The 22,863-nt window shown below is 38.5% G+C and overlaps 1 protein-coding gene across 1 annotated transcript in view; it reads left to right on the top strand.

The window, feature by feature from the left end:
- The first annotated feature begins 236 nt into the window (after nucleotides 1–236).
- The window catches only part of RNF11 (ring finger protein 11), a 65,446-nt gene continuing 42,819 nt past the window's right edge, over nucleotides 237–22,863 (top strand). The window contains exon 1 of the mRNA XM_051999717.1: nucleotides 237–605. Within this exon, the coding sequence (XP_051855677.1) occupies nucleotides 483–605 (123 nt within the window). The 5' untranslated portion in view covers nucleotides 237–482. The remainder of the gene's footprint in view (nucleotides 606–22,863) is intronic.

Genomic DNA, 22,863 nt, shown 5'->3' with positions numbered 1-22,863 from the left:
TCGCCTCGCCCGGTCTCGCGTGGGTCGGCTAGGATGCGGGCCTGGCCGGCGGCGCTCGTGTCCGCGGTGTCCGTGTCGGCGGCCCCGGGCCCCTTCTGGGCTCAGCTGGCCCGGCCCTGAGCCGCCGCCCTCGCGGGGGGCGGGGCCCCGGGGCAGCCGCGGCCGCTCCGGCCCCTCCCCCGCCCCCAGCGCCGCCCGAGCCCGAGCCCGGCCTCCCTGCCAGGCCGCTGCCGCGGGGCCCAGCCCGAGCCCGGAGCCCGGAGCCCGGAGCCGCCGCCCGGGGCTGCCCAGAGGGATGAGTCGCCGCCGCAGGCCAGCCTGAACCCGGCCCGAGCAGCTAGAGCAGTCCCCGGGAGGGAGGCGGCGGTATCCCGGGACCCCCCCTCCGCGACAGCCGCAGACCCTCTCCCTCGAGTGACCCCTTTCCGTCTCCCTAGGGCCCCCTTGCCCCCACCCCCAACCCTCGCACGCACTCCCGGAAGATGGGGAACTGCCTCAAGTCCCCCACCTCGGATGACATCTCCCTGCTCCACGAGTCTCAGTCGGACCCGGCCAGCTTCGGGGAGGGCACCGAGCCGGATCAGGAGCCGCCGCCGCCATATCAGGTAGGAGAGGCGGCGGCTGGAAGTGACCGGCGGCCGAGGGCCCAGATGTCACCAGCGTTCTCCTGCCCAGCTTGGGGCGGAGGTCGGGGCTGGGAAAAGAGCGAAAGTCGGGACTCCCGGAGGGAGGCTTGACTTCGGGAACCAGGGGCCCCCACCACGCCCCCCCCTCCCGTTTTGGACGAGGAGCCTGGAAGTGCGGAAGCGCTTGCAAATCCCTGCGCGGGGTCGGCCTTGCTGCGGAGCTCCCCAGCCTGGGGAGGGGGCGCTTACTCCTGGTCCCTCTCCCCCGCCCCCCACTTAGAGATCAATGTTACAGGTGCAGCGTTAAAGCGCCTCTGAGGACACGGGGGCGAAGCGGCTCGAGGGTCCCGGGCCGGGATGCCCAGGCTCCTCATTTGCTGTAAAATACGTCAGCATTGCTCACTGCTAGCCCTCGGGGTCTGTGGGCGTGGGGGGGGGTGTCTGAGTTGGGGTCCCTGCCTTGACCCGGAGGGCTTCGTTCTTTGGGCCGGACTGGGGGCCTCCTTTGTTGATTCATGTGGTGACATCACTGTCTAGGATTGTTCTTTTCTCTTGTCGGGGTTTAAATCGGGGGCCTTCTCTCCCCGAACCCCCAGGGCTGCTTCTATACCTTCCCGGGGCATCCTGTGTAGAGAAGGGACGCCTGATAAGCAAGTCTCTTGACCGAAGGCCAGGCTGGTGGGGCTGCCATGGTTTGTTTGTAAGCCAAGCTTCTCTCTAGGATGCTCCCCTCCCCCCAGAGGGCTGGCTTTTTCTGATATCTTAATCACTGAAGGCTTAGAGATGACTTCGTAATTGAGGAAAATTTCTCATGGTTCTACTCAGTTGGAATCCCAAAGCTAGGGAGGATTTCATTGAACCATGAAACCCTGCATGGAAATTTTGCTTGGTATTAGTAATAGCCCCTTTTTGACTTTTGCCATAACAAGGATAATTAATTGACATCTATTAAGCCCCTACCACGTTCCAGGTACTAAGGGTAGAAAGACAAAGGCAGTAGTCATAAGATCAGAGATTTAGAGTTCTTAGCAGGATGTTCAAGGCCATCAAGTCTAGTCCCTCATTTCAGAGATAAGGAAACCCAGACAGAGGTTCGAGGTCACATATATTTGCTGTCTGTGGTGAAATTTGAACCCAACTCTTTCTGACCAAGAGCAGTGCTCTATCCACTGCTACACCATTCTCTAAAGAAGTTAAAGCCTAATTTATTAAGAACTTGCTTCTAATAACTCGATAGCCATCTTTTGGATAATTTGTTGTCAACTGGAAGACTGATATCATAGTTTCAAGAAGAACTATTTTAGGGAAGAAAATGCACACATATACATGTATTAAATATGCCTACCATATATGTTTTTCGACAACACTGTGATATAAGGAATACAAGTATTACATTTGGAAAAACTGAGGCTCATGAAGATTTAGTGCCTTGCCTTTGACTGTCACAGGAAGTATTGAAGCCTAGCACTTAACCACTGAGCCTTGTTTGTGTGTTTTCCTAAAGGGAAAAGAAATTTGCTCATATTCATCATTCCAATTGATTTGAAATGCCCGCTTTCATGATTTTTTTTTCCTTTGTTAAATATAATGAAGGTTTTTTTTTTTTTTTTTTTTTTTTTAAGAAATGGTTGCTATGATTAACACAAGGAAATCTTTAATTTAGGCTTGCCTTGTCTAAAGGAATGAGTGATAGATGAAGAAGGAATTGTTTTATTTCAGGGAGTAGCTAATTATACTGACACAAATATAGCATTACACCATGCCCATTAGTTAGGATGTGGCTTATAAGTTTTGTTTCTATTACACAATGGACAGGTACAACAAGTTCTCTGTAGAATGAACTTAATAAATTTATCCTGTTCCATTGAACTCTTTGAGACAAAACATAATTTCCATAGTTATTATTTAATGCATACAACTTAAAATAAACTTATGCCGTTTTATTTTAAGTTTATAGGATGGACAGTCTTTAAAAATCGGTAAATATTTATAGAGTCATACATTTAAAACTGGAAAGAGATTGAAGTTTTCTAGTTTTCAGCTTCTTAAACTGTGCGTCTCATAGTGGAATTATGATTTATTATCAGTATTACCAGTTTGACTTGTATATTTATTTTATATAGTATATATCCAGGGTTACATGAAAATTTCTTGAGGTGAAAGGAGGTCACTCTTGGAAAAAAATTTAAGAAGCCTTAATTTAGTATAGCCCCCTCATTTGATAAAAGAAACATTTTAGGGCCCAGAGAAGGTAATTGATTGACTTGCCCTACTTTACCCCAGTAGTTAAGTGGTGGAGCCAATATTTGAATCCAGATCCGATCACTTACAAATCCACTTGGCACTCTTAGCCCCATTCCATGTAGGCTGTTTGAAGGTCAATGTAATTGATTATTTTCTAAGAATTTTTTATTTACTGTTTTATTTTTCTTTTACATTGATGGAAATCAACTTAAAGATCAAATCTCAATTGCATTGCATTTTCATTCATTTTCACAGGATTTGATGTTTTTGTTTTATAACTGTGTTTACTGTCTTTTAATTCTTTTTTCCTAAGACCCTTTCTGGATGGACCATTTTAATCTGAATATTCAAACCTACAACTGTCCCATCCCCTCTCCCTGACCTCAAGGGACTATGCATTCTAAAAACATTTAAACACAGTAGGGTGAATAAGACATTCTTCTTTTCTAGGAGCTTGTTTAGTCTAGTAGGGGGGAGAGTGGACATTTAAACAGATTCTATTGCATTTCATATTTTAGTCAGGATTTAGATATAAAGTGCAGTGAGATCATTTGGAGTTAGAAAGCATTTCCAGGAAGGTTTGTTGCACCCAATCACCCGGATGGGAACTTGCTAATGAATATTTATCAAGGAATGAATGGTGCTGGGAGCATTTGCATGTGTACACTTACAGTCTGCCCATTTGTGTTTTGCAACATTACAATAATTTAAAATTTACTAAGAATCATTCTCTGACTAATTTTGTGTTCGTGTAAAATTGTGGGGAGACAGATGTACATTAGAAATAGAAAATCTCTTATGTTTCTGCTATAGCACGCAGCCATATTTTGCCCTTAATGAAGCTAAAGGTTTTGGAGAGTAGAACTTTGAATTTAAGTTCGCTGACAACGTTGCCTTCTGTTCTTTGATCAGTTTTTCTTAAGGAATAAAAATAAATATTAAATATTTTTGTGATTTGTGAAAGAGCTATAATCCTTTCAACCTGAGATACTATATATGTTTTATAATCTATAGGAAGATTATGTGACTTGTCCACAGCTACAAAGCTACTAAGTGTTACATATTTTCCTGATTAATCCCAACACCTGTTTCTTTCCTTCTTTCATAATATGACTTGGATAACAATTTTTAAGCTTCCTTTTGGGAATGTCAGAAAGATTTTTTTGTTTGTTCATTTTAAATACTTTACTGCTCATAATGATGAGAGGAAGAAGAAAAGAATTTAGGTTTAAAAATTAGATATAAATAATGGTTCAGAGTTCACCAAATTTAGTTATTGGGTTTCAATGGTTAGGTACAATTTAAGACTTTTAAAAACTATATTTAGAAGCCTCTTCCCAACTCCCCAACCCCAGCCAGGAAAAAAAAATCAAAGCAGTTTTTAAAAATAAGGGTCATACATCTAGAGACAGAAAGGGGCCTCCGAAACCATCTAGCTTAATGTTCTCATTCTACAGATGAGGAGATTAAGGCCCATGGAGATGTCTAGGATCACACAGACAGCAGCAGGCAAGATTTAAACCCAAGGCCCTGGACTCTGGAGAATAAAATGCTTTTTGCACTTTACCAAAGGAGACTTCATCTGATCCTTCCATGTTTTTAAGATGTTTCTTTTTTACATAAATAACAAAACATCACATTTTTAATATTTTAAACTATGACTTCCTTCAACCTCTTCAAGGACGTTTTTTTAAAAACATCTCTGCACTGCAGAAATCTTTGAAGGTAATTTTTTCCCCTTTCAGATCTCTAGTATATTCAGTAAGCATGCATATTTTTATTAAGGATATAATTATTTAAAGCTTAAATATGAATATAGGATGCCTCCTTTAGCTAGCATATTTAGGGAATGATGAATTCCCCATAAGTGAAAAATCTAATTAACTGAAATTTACCCCTTTAGTCATCAGTTTCATTTTAACTTTTTGTTACATCTTTCTCAAGTATATTAAACCTTTCTGTACTAATTTAACCAGATATTGAACCTATTTCATTCAGTTTTTTCTTAATGTTTCTGGTGTCCAGAACATCTGCTACCTCCTTTCCTGTTCGTCATAAGCCTCTCTCTTCTTCAGGACACCCATCCTCCTCTATGAAACCTTCCCCTTAACTTTGTTCTAACAGCACTCAGTGGCTCCTATTCATCTGACAAGTGTGGTTTGGTTTGGCTTATTTGTTATTTGCTCCACTAGGTCTTCAGCTTTCCTCTACCACCTCCTACCAATCTTATACTGCTTACTTAACACAGTACCTTATACATGAGAGGAGCTCAGTCATGTTGTTTGACCTGGTGTGTTCATAATGAATTTTTGTTATTGTACTCTGAACAGCACAATGATGCCCATAGGCACTATTTTGCTCCTATTGCTAAAGTAATGGGGAGGAGGAGAGCTCAGATTGCTGAGCCTGAAAAACCTTCTGATTGTTAATAGTTGGGCCTCTTCCCTTCAGTGCTACTTTCAGTATATCATCCTGCTTCTAATATGATGCCATATTTTACACATATTTCTTAGGGCAAAAAACATCAAGCAGAGTCTTGTGGGCTTTTGTGACAGCTGGGTTAGTAGCTCTGTTCTGGATGAATAGGTGGTTGAAAACTGATTTCTGAATAAATGGGATATTACTGTCAATGCCAGTCATATTAAAACAACATAGCTTTCATTGCCTGTTACCACTTTGATTTTTGAGTGATGAGGATGCTTTTTCTCCCTATTGGACAGTTCTAAATCTAACTGAAGGGGGGTACCCAAAGACAAGAACAGAGAGTTATTTGCTGCTCAAGAGCCTGAATTTATTTCAATCTAACCAGCATTTATTAAGTGCTTATTATAGTTCAACCTTGTTCGAGGGGCCAGAAATGCAAAAATCAGGATGATAGCTCTGTCAAAGAATTTACATTTTACTTGGTTAGAACCCCATCTAAGTATGAAATGTATACTTAGTAGTTATGATAAAGGGGGGAGAACAAGTGGGAGGAGCAGAAAAGATCTTTTGTAGAAAGAGTTGATCTGGCCTTTAAAGGAAGTTAAGAATTCCTGGAAGCAAGGGGAGAACAGTTCAGCCTTAGGAGACTGTGAATGACAAGAATTGGGAAATGGGAAGGGATGTCACATAACAGGCAATAAACAGCAACTTTCAGTTTGGCTGGAATGAAGAACAAATAATTAGCCTGGAAAAATAGTTTGGAGAGAGATTTTAAGTGGCTTTAAATGCCAAACAGATGAATTTGTACTTCATGCTAGAGGCAGTAGAGAGCCAGGAGCTGGACATGTTCAATCTTGTACCTTAGAAACATCACTTTAGCAACTATGGAGAGGATGTTGGAGAATTCGATGCTGAGAAAGCAATTAGGAGACCATTATGATGGTCCAGATGAGGCCTACTGCTTGTATGGTAGCCATGTGAGTGGAGAGGAGGGAATCCAACAATATTCAGGAAATGATTAGTATGGGAAGTGAGAAATGAGGAAAAGTCAATAAAACTCCAGAGTAGCAGAACTGGGGGGAATAGAAAAATGGTGGTGTCATCAATAATATTAATAATAAGCATTTATGTATATTTTTATTTTGTTAGCATTTATATATGTTTTAAGGTTTATAAAACATCTTACATGTATTATCTCATTTGATTTTCATAGTGACGTTAGGTGCTTTTATTACTCCCATCATATAGATGAGTACTAAGTCGAGAAGAGACTTAGGGTTCTCTTAATTCCAAATCCAACACTATGCACTGTACTACCCAGCTGCCTGAATGTAGGAAATCAGGAAGAGTGGAGGTTTTAGGGTATAAAGATAACTGAGTTTTGTTTTGAAGTAGAAATATCCATTTGGCAGTTGCTTAAAAGGGAAATGAGGCCTAGATAAGTAGATTATCTACATAGAGATAAGGAAATTGATGAGATCACCAAGAAAATAGGGCTGTGAATAGAACTTTGGGGTATACACAGTGAAGAAGCCAATGGAAGAGACTAACCTGTCTTTCTAGACTTATTTCCCATTACTACTTATTAAATTACTTAATGGTCCCCTGTTTACTACTTGCTATCTCCTGCTTTTGTTCAGAAAGAGATCCATGAGGTTGAGAACCTCAATTTAGAAGGCAATTTAGAAGATTTTTTAAGAGGCAGAGGTGATGAGGGAGTTCATTCTAGGTATAGGAAACAGGGAGTGCACAGGCCCAGAGACTGGAGATGGAATGTCATGTATGAGGAATAACAAGGTCATTTTGATTCTTTGGTAAAAGAGACCAAGAGAAAAACTATCTCTTGTTCTTTGACTGGAGCAAAGGAAGGAAGACAGTGTCATGTTGGGAGTGTACTATTGAGGGGACTGAAAGTGTAGAAAAGAGAACTCATGATCTACAATCTGAAGTAAAAAAAGTCTCTTGTCTTTGAGAAGATCTGAGGAGTGAAATAGGGAGAGGATTAATAAAAATTAGAAAAATAGATGAGATGAGGTGAAAGATTGACTGTGGACCTACTCGGTCTGCATTGATTACTTCCTGAGCTCTTGGAGCCTGGCAGCTTGCAGTCATAAATGAAGAAAGTATATTGGGATAAACTAGGGTTGGAATTTGGGAACGAATGATTGGTGATTAAAACAGTAGGGTACCAAGTGAAAAATAGGGAGTAGAGGATAATGCCAAATTAAATTTTAGTATTAACTGTTGTGTCTAAGTGCAAAGGAAACCCCTTAGAAGGAAGGTGAGGGAAGCAGTAGAAAGATTTAAGAATATTTCTGGTGAATGAATTCCTGAGGGAAGGAGTGATTGAAAAAGAAAGAAGAAAAAGTTCTTGTTTATGGCAAGCACTCTTCTGGGAATACAAATGCTGAAGCAAAGACAATCTTGCCCTTGAGGAAGCTTGAGATGAGAGTGGGACGAATTTTTCTGAAAGTGGTGCTGCCCGGAGGCCTGAGGAAGAGGAAGAGGAACCTTCAGTCCTTTATCTTCTCTATAAAATCCAAAGATGAAAAGACCATGGGGTCTTTGAGAGAATCAAGTGAGCATTTGGCACAAGAGCACTTAGCACCATGTAAATATTAGCAGTTGTCGTTATTTGTAAATGAAGGGCAGCAAGGTTATATAATAGATAATGCCTAGGATTTGGAATCTGGAAGGCCTTAGCTCAAATCCTGCCTTCACTTTCTAGCTGTGGGTTTCTGGGTAAGTTACTTCCCCTCTTTCTGCCTTAGTTTCCACATCTGTAAAATGGAGATAATAGCACCTCTCTCCTAGACTTTGTGGTGAGGATAAAATAAGATAATATTTATTAAATACCTTATAAACCTTAAGGTTCTATATAAATGCTAGCTATTATTAAAAGATTACTATTCTTCAGGATGTTATAGTCAATTCAGTAAATTCAAATAGTACCATATCATCTCTAGGATCAGTTATAAAATGTTGTTTGGCTTTTTAAAGCTTTTGTAACTTAGCTCCATTCCTACCTATCTTGTTATCTTGGTGAGGTGCAAATGATGAGGCTAGTAGAAAGTGCAAGTCCAAGAGCTAGTAGGGAATCCCCTTTGTTCAGTGCAGATATAATGTGAAAGAATTCCCAAACCCAAAAAGTTGGTGGCAAAAGGGAATTTTATTGTCACTGAGAAGCCAGCCTGTTAGGAAGACAGACTTCTTAGTGGCAAAGTCCTGTTAGGGAAATACACAGATTAATAACATTTTGAATATCTTCACAATGGACAAGGGTCCTGGCCGAACAGCTTTGCCAAGAAGAGAGCAAGCTTCAGACTACTGCAAAGATTTGGGGTTCAGAGTTATCTTTTATTAGCAGTCTCAGGCTTGGGGCTTCAGTGTTGTCAATGCCTGGGGATTAGATCTCTGATTGAAAGAGACTGCTTGTCTTGGGAGTTGAGCTACTGGGAGTGGTCCCAGACTAATTTTCAACTCAATAGAGGGTGCATCTAGTCCCTAGCAAGATTTCCAACTGAATAAAACCACTTAATTTGGTGAGGAGGACATTGTCTGGGAAAGGAATGCTTTTCCTAGGGTCTTGGGAGCTCCCCAGAAAGGGATCTGGGACCCCCCAAAAATCTCAGTTTACTTCATTATATCTTAGTCTTCTCCATGTGTCCTATGATCCACTGAGACTGGACTGCTGTTCTGATACCTCCCATCTCTAGCATTTTCGCAAATTCCCTCATACCTGGAACCTCTTTAATTCACTATTGGTTTCCTTCAAGTTTCAGCTAAAATCACACAGGTAAGAAGGCTTTCCTAAATCCCTTTGAATGCTATTTGTTTCCCTCTATTGATTGCCTCCTTTATCTTGTTTGTATAAAGTTGTTTGCATCTTGCCTCCCCCATCTGACTGTTAGCTTTTTGAGAGCAGGATTGCTTTCTGTTTTTATTTATATGCCCAATGTTTGGCACATTGCCAAATAATGTCTGGGTTTTAGTAGGCAGTTAATACATAAGTGCTGGTTGACTTAAATTCTTCTTGACCTATGTGAGCCTATGACTGGAGTTTTCAGCGAGATAAAGAAGCTTAGAAATAGGGAAGAATGGAAGGAAAGGAGATTAGACAGAAATTTCAGATTCTGTATGGAGAGGACTTGTTAGTAACAGAGCTAGGATTAAGAACTGAGGGTCTCCTGGAAAGATTTACATGAACTGATGCTGAGTGAAGCAAGTAGAACCAGGAAAACATTATAAACAACAGCAGGATTGTACAATAGTTACCTGTGTTAGACTTGGTTCTTTTCAGTGGTTCAGTGATCCAAGGCAATCTCAATAAACTTTGGATGGAAAAAGCCATCCTTATCCAGAGAGAGAACTATGGAGACTGAACATAGATCAACACATACTATTTTCATTCTTTTTTCCTCCTCCTTTTTTTTTCCCCTCATGATTTTCCCCTTTTGTTCTGATTTTTATCTCCCAACATGATTCATATAGAAATGTATAGGAAACAAATATACATGTATAACCCCCCCAAATTTGTTTTTTAACATGTAACTAGGGAAAATAAAAATAATTTTTAAAAAAAGAACTGAGGGTCTCTTGGCATTAGATCAATGCACTTTCTTGAAAGGTGTTTGTAAATAATTTTTTTTCTTAATTGAATCATTTTAAATGCACTGTGGGAGTTTATTATTTCATCACATGGTATAAATGAAATCATTATTCCCAAATTTCCCATTATTCCCCCTGTTCTCAGTTAAGTCAGTCTCCTGACTGCCCCCAAAATTCACTGAAGTTTATTGCTAGTTATGATAATGTATTTAAAGAAACTAAAGAACTCTTGTCACTAAGAGAAATCTAAATTAAAACAACTTAAGATATTATCTCATACCCATCAGATTATCTAAGATGGCAGAAAAGGAAAATGGCAGATGATGGTGGGTTTTTTTTTTTTAAATAATAATAATAGACTTTAATATCCTTTCAGTTTTGGATAAGTCTAACATTAAGGGTTTTTTTATTTTTATTTTTTTTAAATTTTTATTTAATAATTACTTTATATTGACAGAATCCATGTCAGGGTAATTTTTTTACAACATTATCCCTTGCACTCGTTTCTGTTCCGATTTTTCCCCTCCCTCCCTCCACCCCCCTCCCCTAGATGGCAAGCAGTCCTATATATGTTGGATATGTTGCAGTATATCCTAGATACAATATATGTTTGCAGAACCGAACAGTTCTCTTGTTGCACAGGGAGAATTGGATTCAGAAGGTATAAATAACCCGGGAAGAAAAACAAAAATGCAGATAGTTCACATTCGTTTCCCAAGTGTTCTTTCTTTGGGTGTAGCTGCTTCTATCCATCATTTATCAATTGAAACTCAGATCTCTTTGTCAAAGAAATCCACTTCCATCAAACTATGTCCTCATACAATATCGTTGTCAAAGTGTATAATGATCTCCTGGTTCTGCTCATTTCACTTAGCATCAGTTCATGTAAGTCTCGCCAGTCCCCTCTGTATTCATCCTGTTGGTCATTTCTTACAGAACAATAATATTCCATAACATTCATATACCACAGTTTACCCAGCCATTCTCCAATTGATGGGCATCCATTCATTTTCCAGTTTCTAGCCACTACAAACAGGGCTGCTACAAACATTTTGGCACATACAGGTCCCTTTCCCTTTTTTAGTATCTCTTTGGGGTATAAGCCCAATAGAAACACTGCTGGATCAAAGGGTGATGGTGGTTTTATGGAAAAATAGATGCACTAATGGGCTATTGGTGGAGGTAAGGACAAATCCAATGATTCTGGAGAACAATTCAAAACTATGCCCAAAAGGCTATAAAATTGTGTCTGTCCCTTTCTGGGTCAATACCACTAGTGGTCTGTGTTCCTCAAGAGAAGAAAGTATAAAAGGACTTGATGAGGTCTAGATATGGGATACCTAAATGAAATTAGGGTTTAATTGAGGTCTAGTGGCAGATTTGGGGTACAGGGAGTCAAATGAGAGTTCCCCTGCAATCCCATTGGATTTGGCACAAGGACACGGGTGTTAAATGAAGTTTATTGGCAGCGGGAGTCCCTAGTAAAAGCATTTATTGGCCCGAAAGCTAGATTGATAAAAAGAGGTTTATTATGGAGTTTGGAAGTAAGATTAAAGTATAGTTAAGGAAATAGGCAAAGGTAGAGATAAGAAAGGCATTGGACAGAGGTCCAGTGGACAGAAAGTCCTGACATGCCAGATGTAAGATTGGCATGTTTGGGACCTCTGCAAAGAGGGGGGTCCCAGTGTGGCCCTTTTATAATAGGAGATTTAGCTAGAGGGTCCTGTAGGTGTAGTCCCCAAGTTGGCTCAGGTCGGGATCAGTGCTGGGACAGGTCCGCATCTTCTATTGGAATTCAAAGGGACCAGGATTTATGAATCAAAAGGTCCTTGATTGATAACATTGATAATTAATTCAGATTAGAAAGTTAGGAAGGGGCCAGGTTGTAACCCCGCAACCTCCTCCTTCCTCATCCATCACCAAAGTGACCCTGGGTAGTCTTACTCCATCCCCTAGTCCCTCCTACAATTCTCTGTATACACCAATTATCGAGCCAGCACAGAATAGTGGGAAGGGCCATTCCCCAAGCACATGCCCAGAGAGTATTGTCCAATAAGTAATTAGCCCTAAGTGCTTGAACCAACCTCAGTGCAATGACTCAAGAGTTTCAGCCCTCTACACTTCGAAAGGGGTCCTCAAACTACAGGCCCCCACGGGCCAGATGTGACAGCTGAGGACATGTATCCCCCTCACCCAGGGCTACGAAGTTTCTTTATTTAAAGGCCCACAAAACAAAGTTTTTGTTTTTACTATAGTCCGGCCCTCCAACAGTCTGAGGGACAGTGAACTGGCCCCCTATTTAAAAAGTTTGAGGACCCCTGAAGGTTTTCAGAGTCTCACAGTACTTTATCTTTATAACAAAACTGGAAGTTAGGTGCTAAATATTATGTGCATTTTATAAATGAATATCTTGGACAGACAAGTTAAATGACTTTTCCTAAATTCAGACCATTGCTTGCCTCCAAGTTAGTACTCTGTCCGCTTGCCATCTCTGAGATAAGAGGAAATTAACTAGAAGTATAGTCTGATCTTCAGGCCTGTATAACCTTATTGAACTTTCTTGGAAAAGCAGCAATATGTAGTAAATCAAGCCCTGGAATAATTGGAGTTAGGAAAGACCAGGTTCAAATTTTATCATGACTTAACCTCTGAGGTTCAATTTACATTACAGATTATAGAAGAAAACAACATAATATAGAGAATTGAAGTAAAAGGGATCAGAAACATCTATAGGCTTTGAGTCATGTCTTATACATGCTAGCTATGTGATCATGGGCAAGTCATTGAACTTCTCTGTAACTCAGGCAAACCTTTAAAATGGTAGACATTTTTGTGCTTTTCTGCAGTTTATGTACAAATCTTATTTTCTGGCCATCTTTGTGTATGGAAATATTCACATTGGCTGAAGATTTGGTACAACTAAATGGCCTTTGGATAGAGTGTTGAGCCTGGCATTGAGAAAAACTAAGTTAGAATCCTGTCTCAGTTATTGATACCTATGTAACCTCGGGCAAGCCATTTCACCACTGTCTGTTACAGTTTCCTCATCAGTAAAATAACAGAAGTAGCTGTTATCTCCTATTGTTGGTGTGATCATAAAATGAAATAATTTTCGTAAAGCATTTCGCAAACCTTAAAAGTGTCATAATATTATTAGTTCATAATAAAGAAATCTTAAAGCACTTAAAAAAATTTTAAAGTTGCTTATATATAAGCATCTGCAGAGGGAATTGGCCTTTGTGAGATTTACAACAAAGGTTCTTATTTAGTGATTCATGATGGTGATATAACAGGTTTTCTTTAATGGAATTTAAAGCAGTAAATAATTGCCTAATTGTGTTACATTTGTATGTTTTTTCTTCCTCTGACAACAAGCATGTGTTTGAAGCATTATATAGGTTTATTTCTGAATTGAGTCAAAATTGTCATGATTATGTGCACAATGATTTTGGTGTTTGTACAGTGATTACTTTAAACCGTAACCACTTCTAAGTGCGGCATATTTTTAGTTTCTCAATCTGTCATCAAATTGTTTCCAAACCAACTCAATTTGATATTAAAGTGCATATGAGTTTCCAGTGGACTTTTCACATGTATGCTCATAACTATTTGTGTTCTATGTACTCTCTAGAGTAGCTCTATTACTTTGTAGTTGTACCTCATACAACCAAGTATGTTAGGAATGTTTATTCTTGAAGCCCAAAATGTATGCTTGTTTGAAAATCATAGTTATCAAGAATGTGCTAGGGCTCTCCTGAAAACATTAAGGATAGTTGTAGAAACAAAGCTCATGTAGCTCTTTGAAATATTAAGGCTATTTACCAATTTAGGTTTATTACTCTATCACCATTTTTTGTAGATGGATTTTCAAATGGATTAGTTGACAATACTAGGCAGTACAGTTTCTTTGAAAGTGCACCCAGTGTTCCAGTGCTAGAAGAAAAGAAATTCATGCGGAAGAGATTGTTTCTTTACTGAAGTTAGTTTATATATGAACATTATTAGAAAAAGGAAGTATATGTAGTTGTATTTTAAGTATGTTTATCACATTCAAATTCAGTGCTCTTAACATGTAGAAAAATATTTTGTATCTTAACTATATATTTATTTTTATCTGTGAGGAGGTGAAAATTTTTAAACTAATTTACATTAATTAAAATCCTACTATTTTCCACCACATATTTCTTGAGCGAGAATTTTCCCTTTATTCTTGTTTTATATCAAAAACAGAAATTACTATGCAGAACCAGTTTAAAGACTGGTCTGCATGATCTAAGCCAAATATTGAAAACTTTTGTTCAAATAAAGTCTACTATTGAAATAAAGTTTATACATAATTATTACAGTAAACATCTTCCAAATTTCACTAAAAATTAAACAAAAACATAAAATAAGAATTTTACATGAATCAATTAAGCATATGGAGTCTTGCTAGATTACTATTGATTCATTTAGAATGTACCATAATTATAATTGAAGTTTGTAGTTTTGTACTCAGTTTTTATAATCATAGGTAGAATAAAATTCCATATTTTTACATTGTAAAGTAAAAATTTTAATTTAGAGAAGATTTTAATTTTTAGAAAAATTATTGTAATTATTATAAGCACTTAATGAATCTGAAAGTTATTATGAATAGTATTTTAAGTTCTGCTGGAGATTCACAAAACATTTTTTGTTGTTATTATTGAAAGTGGTTTAAGGAACTTTAAATAAACATTGGGAATCATTGACTTATGTTAATAAAATAATAAGTCCAGGATGGAACTGTGGGGGGCTTCCTCTTTCCTCTTCCACCAAGAGAATATTAGTATTTACTCCATTTACTTTACCAAAGTGAGGAAAGTATTTTGTAAATCTTAAAATTTCTTAATAAATATGAATATTATTATTATTTCTTTTTTGAGGAAACAGCTTTAATAAATGCTTCATGATGTGCCATATGGAAAGCTTCCTTATCTTTGATTACCTGAGATTGTGTTTTAAGGTAAAACTTTTAACTAAGGAGCCTAGTATTTGGCCCAGGGAGATAATTACGTTGGTACTTAATGTGGCTAGAGGCTCCCAGAAGACATATAATAATATAAGAAAGGTATTGGAACAGCATGAAGTAGAGCAAATGGACCTCCAGAAATATCTTATGTTTTTGTTGAGTGAGGCAATTCGATAATTAAGACTAAGAAAGAAATAAATGAGGCAAAAATTGGCTTAAAAAACATATTATCTTATTTTTCCATGTAATAATCAGTTTTGTAACTTTTTGAGTTACAAAATTTTTTCTTCCTTCTTCCCTTCCCTGTTTCCTGCCAAAGACAGCAAGCAATATATATTCATTTTGTTTTTGTTTTTTATTTTTTTAATAGCTTTTTATTTACAACTTATATGCATGGGTAATTTTACAGCATTGACAATTGCTAAACCTTTTGTTCCAATTTTTCCCCTCCTACCCCCTACCCCCTCCCAAATGGCAGGATGACCATAGATATTAACTATATTAGAGTATAAATTAAATACAAATTAAGTATACATGACCAAACTGTTATTTTGCTGTACAGAAAGAATCAGACTCTGAAATATTGTACAATTAGCCCGTGATGGAAATCCAAAATGGCGGCAGGCGAAAATATAGGGATTGGGAATTTAATGTAATGGTTCTTAGTCATCTATCAGAGTTCTTTCGCTGGGTGTAGCTGGTTCAATTCATTACTGCGCCATTGGAACTGATTTGGTTCATCTCATTGCTGAAGATGGACAAGTCCATCAGAATTGATCATCATATAGTATTGTTGTTGAAGTATATAATGATCTCCTGGCCCAGCTCATTTCACTCAGCATCAGTTCGTGTAAGTCTCTCCAGTCCTCTCTGTATTCATCCTGTTGGTCATTTCTTACTGAACAATAATATTCCATAACATTCATATACCACAATTTATTCAGCCATTCTCCAATTGATGGACATCTACTCAGTTTCCAGTTTCTGGCCACTACAAAGAGGGCTGCCACAAACATTCATGCACATATAGGTCTCTTTCCCTTCTTTATGATCTCTTTGGGATATAAGCCCAGTAGTAACACTGCTGGATCAAAGGAGATGCACAGTTTGATAACTTTTTGAGCATCGTTCCAAATTGCTCTCCAGAATGGCTGGATGTATTCACAATTCCACCAACAATGTATCAGTGTCCCTGTTTTCCCACATCCCCTCCAACATTCCGCATTATCTTTCCCTGTCACTCTAGCCAGTCTGACAGGTGTGTTGTGGTATCTCAGAGTTGTCTTAATTTGCATTTCTCTGATTAATAATGACTTGAAGCATCTTTTCATATGTCTAGAAATAGTTTCAATTTCTTCATCTGAGAATTGTCTGTTCATATCCTTTGACCATTTATCAATTGGAGAATGGCTTGATTTCTTATAAATTAGAATCAATTCTCTATATATTTTGGAAATGAGGCCTTTATCAGAACCTTTGACTGTAAAAATATTTTCCCAGTTTATTGCTTCCCTTCTAATTTTGTCTGCATTAGTTTTGTTTGTAACAAAAACTTTTCAATTTGATGTAATCAAAATTTTCTATTTTGTGATCAGTAACGATCTCTATTTCTTCTTTGGTCATAAATTCCTTCCTCTTCCACAGGTCTGAGATGTAAACTATCCTTTGTTCCTCTAATTTATTCATAATCTCATTCTTTATGCCTAGGTCATGAACCCATTTTGACCTTATTTTGGTGTACGGTGTTAAGTGTGGGTCGATGCCTAGTTTCTACTATACTAGTTTCCAATTTTCCCAGCAATTTTTGTCAAATAGTGTACAGTCATTTTAAACATATTTCCATATTAATTATATTGTAAGAGAAAAATCAGAACAAAAGGAAAAAAGCCATGAGAAAGAAAAAACAAACAAACAAAAAAAGGGAGAAAATAGTATGCTTCAATATGCACTCAATCGCCATAGTTCTCTCCTTGATAAAGGTAGTATTTTCCATTTCAGTTCTATTGTAATTGTCTTGGATCACTGTATTGCTGAGAAGAATTGTACTACTTGATCATCACATAATCTTGCTGTTAACTCTGTACAATGTTCTCTTGGTTCTACTCACTTCACTTAGCAGCTGTTCATGTAAGTCTCTCCAGGCCTTTCTGAAATCATCAGATGAGTCACTTCTTATAGAATCATAATATTCCATTACATTCCTATAGCATAACTTATTCAGTTATTCTCCAACTGAGAATCCACTCACTTTTCAGTTCCTTGCCACTTCAAACATTTTTGCACATGTGGGTCCCTTTCCCTTCTTGATGATCTCTTTGGGATACAGACCCTGTAGAGAACTGCTGAATCAAAAACATATGGCCAGTTTGAGAGCCCCCTCTCAGCATAGTTCCAAATTGTAGAGCCTACTTTCAACATTTTCAACTGGAAGAGTGTGGAGTAAATTACATATAGAGGAAGGTAGAAAGTAGATGAGAAGTTAAGGAGGAAAAGGAGCAACAGCAATACATTGCTTGATTATAAGTTATCCTTTGGAAAAAAGAATGTGAAACTTTATATAGCACATTAACATTATCTACATTATCTAGTCTGCTCCTTTGAGGTAGATTCCATAGGGAGTATTATCCCATTTTGTGAGATGAAGAAATTGAGACTTACAGAAAATAAGTAACTTGTCATCATAGTAATAGACAAGTAGACAAAATGTGATACCTGGCTTTTGTACAATAGAATGATTCTACTTGGCCCCAGAGGACAGAACTAGGGATGATGGATAGAATTTGCAAAAAGGTAGATTTAAGCTTGATAAAAGAGAAACTTCCCAATAGTTGAGGACAGTTCTCTAATCTGCCTATGTTGCCTAACTTCTCTGTTAACCCCAGGCTTGCATCTCCAACTACGTTTCAGACATCTCAAACTGGATGTGTAGTAGAGACATCTTACCTCAGTATGTCTAAAATAGAACTCATTATATTTTCCCCAAACCCTTCTTACTTAATTTCCCTATTACTATAAAGGGAAATAGTATTCTTCCTGTTCCTTAGGCTCACAACCTAGGAGTCGCTCTTGATTTCTCATTATCTCTTATCTCCCTTATCCAATCTGTTGCCCAGGCCAATTGATTTCTCCTTTGTAACAGTTCTAGAATATTCTTCCTTCTCTCTGATACTGCCATCAATCTAATACAGGCCCTCTCTCTTCACACTGGGACTATTAGAACAGCCTACTACTAATGGGTATGTCTCCCTACTCCAATCTATCTTACTTTTATTCAGCCAAGTCCTCCTTCCCTTCTAGTCTTGTACCTTATACTCTGCCTTGTACTCTTTGATCTAATGACTCCATGTTCAGGAGCAAGACACTCCCATTTCTCAGCTCCAGACATTTTCTGTGTCTGTCCCCCCATACTTAGGATACGCTCCTTTCTCATTTCTGCCTCTTTGCTTGTTTTAAATCTAATTTTTGAAGAATTGTTTCTGGATATATGGCAAAAAATCAAAAACAAGTGGATGTCAGCAATTGGGAAACAACTCAACAAAGAATATTGTTTGCATTTTAAGAAATGATGAAAGGGATGCATTCAAAGAGACCTAGGAAGACTTGAATGAAGTGAGCAGAACAGAGGGTAATGAAGTGAGCAGAACAGGAGGTACAATTTATACAATGGCTATGATTACAATTATATAAAGGAAAACCATTTTGAAATATTTAAGATCCCTGATCAAGATTAGATTTGTGATTAGATTATTAGAAAATGAATATTCATATCAAGCTTGCTTCCTGAAAAGCCAACATGAGATATATACATCCATGCATACAATGTGTCTGTTTAGTTTCTATTTACTTGTTAGAGGGAAGGTGTTTCGGGGGAGGGAGGAATTGAGTAATGATGATGATGCAAAAAATGAGAAGAAAAGTCATTGAAAGATTTTTAAAGAGCCACAGGAAAGAGTCAAGGGAAATTTAGAAAGAAATACAAATAGAGTAGCTTGAAATGTACACATCTGTTGATGCTAAAGAAAATTTTTACATTGAAAGAGGGGAGACAAGAACAGAGTAGTGAAGAGCCCCATAGGAGTTATATTGAATGTAAAACAATATCTACTGTCTGGGCACCATGTAATATTTAGGGTAGCTGGTTCAAGGTAATGTATGTAGGCTTCCTTTTTTCTTTTTCTTTTTTGGTGAATAGTATTTTATTTTTTCTAATTACAGATTAAGATAGTTTTCAATATTCATTTTTAATGAGATTTTGAATTTCAGTATTTTTCTTCCTCTCATCCCTCTCACCAAGACAATAGGCAAGCTGATATAGGTTGTATATGTGCAGTCATGTACACATATGTCTATATTAGTCATGTTTTGAAAGAAGAAACAGGAATAAAGAGAAAAGTAACCCCAACTCCCTTCCTCCAAAGTGAAAATGGCATGTTTTGATCTGCATTCAGATTCCATAGTTCTTTCTCTGGATGGGATAGCATTTTCCATCATGAGTCTTTTGGGATTGTTTGTATTGCTGAGAAGAGTTAAGTCCAGAGCTAAGTCAGTTATAGTTGATTATCTCACAGTGTTGCTGTTAGTATAATCAGTGTTCTGGTTCTGCTCACTTCACTCAGCATTAGTTTATGTAAGTCTTTCCAGACTTTTCTTAAATCTGCTCTTCATTTCTTATAACACAATAGTATTTTATCACATTCATATACCACAATTTGTTCAGACAGTCACATTCACAGTTATGATCCTAATTGTGTATTTCCCTCCCTCCATTTTCTCCTTTTTATACTTTTCTTTCTCCTTTAACCATGTCTCTTCTCACCAGTGTTTTGATTTTTTTTTCTATTTTTTAAATTTTGTTTGACTGATTCTTGGTATCTCATCAAATCATTAGATTTGACTTGCTCAATTCTAATTTTTAAGGAATTACTTTCTTCAGTTAGCTTTTGTATCTCCTTTTTCTTTTGGCCAATTTTACTCTTAAAGCAGTTGTTTTCTTCAGTAGATTTTTTTCCCCATATGGCCAAGTCTAATTTTTGAAGAGTTGTTTTCTTCAGTCAGTTTTTAGGCTTCCTTTTCCAAGCTGTTGGTACTTTTTTCATCATATTCTTACATAACTCCTATCTTTTCCCAATTTTTTTTCTACCTCTCTTACTTGATTTTCAAAATCCTTTTTGAGCTCTTCCAAAAGAAGTTTTTGAGCTTGAGGCTAATTCATGTTACCCTCTGAGGCTTTGTATATCAGCATTTTGACATTATTGTCCTCCTCTGAGTTTGTGTTTTCATCTTCCCTGTTGCCTTAGTAGCTTTCTATTGTCAGGACTCTTTGCTTTTGTTCATTTCTAGCCTCTTGCACTGGGGGCCAAGAGCCTGAACACTAGCTTTTTCTACCGGGTCTGAGGCTGGCAGCTTGCTCAGTGAACTGGGGTTAAAGAATTGTCAGCTAAGCCAGAACCACAGGGCCTTGGTGGCTAATCTGTGCTGTGGCTAAAAGCCTCCTGTTGTCTTGCTTAGACACTTAGACACTACCAGCACTGGGCTGTACTCTCCTTTTATGCAAATGAGGCAGATCTTTCCTGAAGTCTTAAGTTATCTTGGGCTGAAAAATTGTTTCCCTCCATCTTTTTGTGGATTCTGTTGCTCCAGAATTCTTTTAAAGTCTTGATTTCTAAAATTCTTGAGACCTTGAAAATGTTCTTGTATCACTTTTTCTCACCACTATGTGAGCACTTGCCTTGCATGAGTTATTCATAAAATAGTCTTTTTGGCAAGCATATATTTGAGTTTTGAATTATACGGCCATCCCAGCAGTTACATATTCTGCAGTAGAGTTTGAATGCTTGGCAGCTTATTTCAAAAAAGGACCTCAGTGGCTGGTGTCTTATCCTGCCAGATTATCTTCAGAATCTTCCTAAGACAATTCAAATGGAAGCGATTCAGTTTCCTGGCATGGAGCTGGTAAATTGTCCAGGTTTCACAGGTATACAATAATGAAGTTGCCCCAGTGGCTCTGTAGACTTTTAGTTTGGTCTAAAACCTCTCCTCTCCTACACTTTCCTTTGGAGCCTCCTAAATGCTGAACTAGCTCTGGCAGTGCATGTCTCATTATCAGTGTGGACATCCTAGAGAGTAAACTGCCAAGGTAAATGATCTTATCCACAGCATTCAAAACCTTTCCATTTGCTGCAACTGATGGTCCACATATGGATGATGTGGTGCTGACTGATGGAATACCTGTGTTTTCTTGGTGTTAGACCAAAGTTAGCACAAGCAGCCAAGAACTGATCCATACTTTGTTGCAACAAAAAATCAAGCACCAATACTCCTTCCATTTTAGTTTGGGCAAGTTGAAGAATTTCAGTGTGATAGCTGACTTTGATGCCTTTTTTGGTCCTCATCCAAGGTATTTTACAACATGGCTGAAAACACCATAAAGCATATAGCTTTGTTTGACTTCATTGGTGACTGGGAAAGCTTTCCCGTTGTCTGGTCAAGGATGCCATTGAGAAAATGATATACAACACTGATGAACTTTTCCAGGCAACCAAATTTGGACATAATTTTCCATAAGCCTTTGTGACTGACAGTATCAAAGGCCATGGTCAGATCAACAAATGTTGCGTACAGATCTCTGATCTGCTCCTGGCATTTCTCCTGGAGTAGTTGGACAGTAAACACTGTATTGGCTGTACCTCAGCCCCTTCTGAAGCCACACAGACTCTCAAATAGATGACCTTTTTCCAGGGTTGGCAAGATTCTTCCAGGTGAAGGATCAGCCTATTAAGGAGTACTCTGGCAAGAATCTTGCCAGCAGTGAGAGAAACACTCCCCCTTTCTCCCTCCACCCCCCATTGTTGCAAAACAATCTATTTCCTTTCCCTTTATAGAGGTGGACAGTGGAGGCATCCCTGAACCTTCTCTTGCCATATAATCTGGGAAATTTCAGTCAGCTTTTGTATGAGCAGTGGAACCCCGACTTTGTAAATCTGAGTTGAAATAGGATCAGCTCCAGGTGCTTTGCCACACGAACGTAGCCTAATGGCATTCAAAACCTCCTTCTTAGCTGGAACTTCAGCTGGGAAAGCATTGATTTCAATCTGAATCAGTAGCTTCAGCATTGATGATGGCCTGTTGAGAACATTATGAAAGTGTTCAGCCCATCTCTCTAGGATCAACAACTTGGATTAAGAAATTTAGAATTGATTATATGACGTGAGAGACATTAGCACAAGACTGTCCTGCATGGTGTGCTCTCATCAGTGCTCTATAAGCAAAGCAGAATTGAATTACCGAAGAAGAAACATGAGATACTCAAAGTTAGAGAATCCACCCCAAATGTTTATAGGGACTATTTGTGCCCAACCTGTAGCAGAGCATTCTGAGCTCTTATTGTTTCTGATCAGTCACAGTTGGACACACTGTAACTTGACATAATGATGTCATTTTAGTCCTCTGAGAATGAAGGACAGCAACTAAGAGTCTTGATTTAATGTTTTTTCCAAGGGAAACTGGAGCGAGCCCAGGAAACTTCCTGGTTTCTATCTGCCATCTTATTTCTTCTTCCTCCCCTCCTTCCCCTCCCCCCTTCTCCCTCCCCCTCCCCCCGCCCATTTCTAAAAATGTTGCATTGAGAATGTTAGTCATTGAGCATTTCATGTGCTAGGCATTGTTGCAATTGTGGGGAGGGGAACCTGGGGGAAGTCAGGCATAAGACCTGAGTAGCCTAGGTGACTTTCTTAAATGGTGGTTATGGGAAGAGCCATAGATTGGGAGGAAGAGGTCTTAAGGGCAGAGAGTATTTACTTTGTGTGAGTTCCAGCTTCAGTATGAAGAGCTGAGTTATGATAGAGGAAGTCCTCACAGAAAATGAGGAAGATTATATAGAAGATACAGAATAAATCAGAAATAGTTACTTGAGAGAAAGCACTAAGATTAAGGAGGACTGAGAAAACTTACTGCAGAAATGGGAGACTT

The sequence above is a fragment of the Antechinus flavipes genome, chromosome 4 (genome assembly GCF_016432865.1).
Source record: "Antechinus flavipes isolate AdamAnt ecotype Samford, QLD, Australia chromosome 4, AdamAnt_v2, whole genome shotgun sequence".
In the NCBI taxonomy this organism is placed as follows: domain Eukaryota; kingdom Metazoa; phylum Chordata; class Mammalia; order Dasyuromorphia; family Dasyuridae; genus Antechinus; species Antechinus flavipes.
Note: the sequence above shows the minus strand (reverse complement) of the source record. Positions and strands in the feature narration are given on the sequence as shown.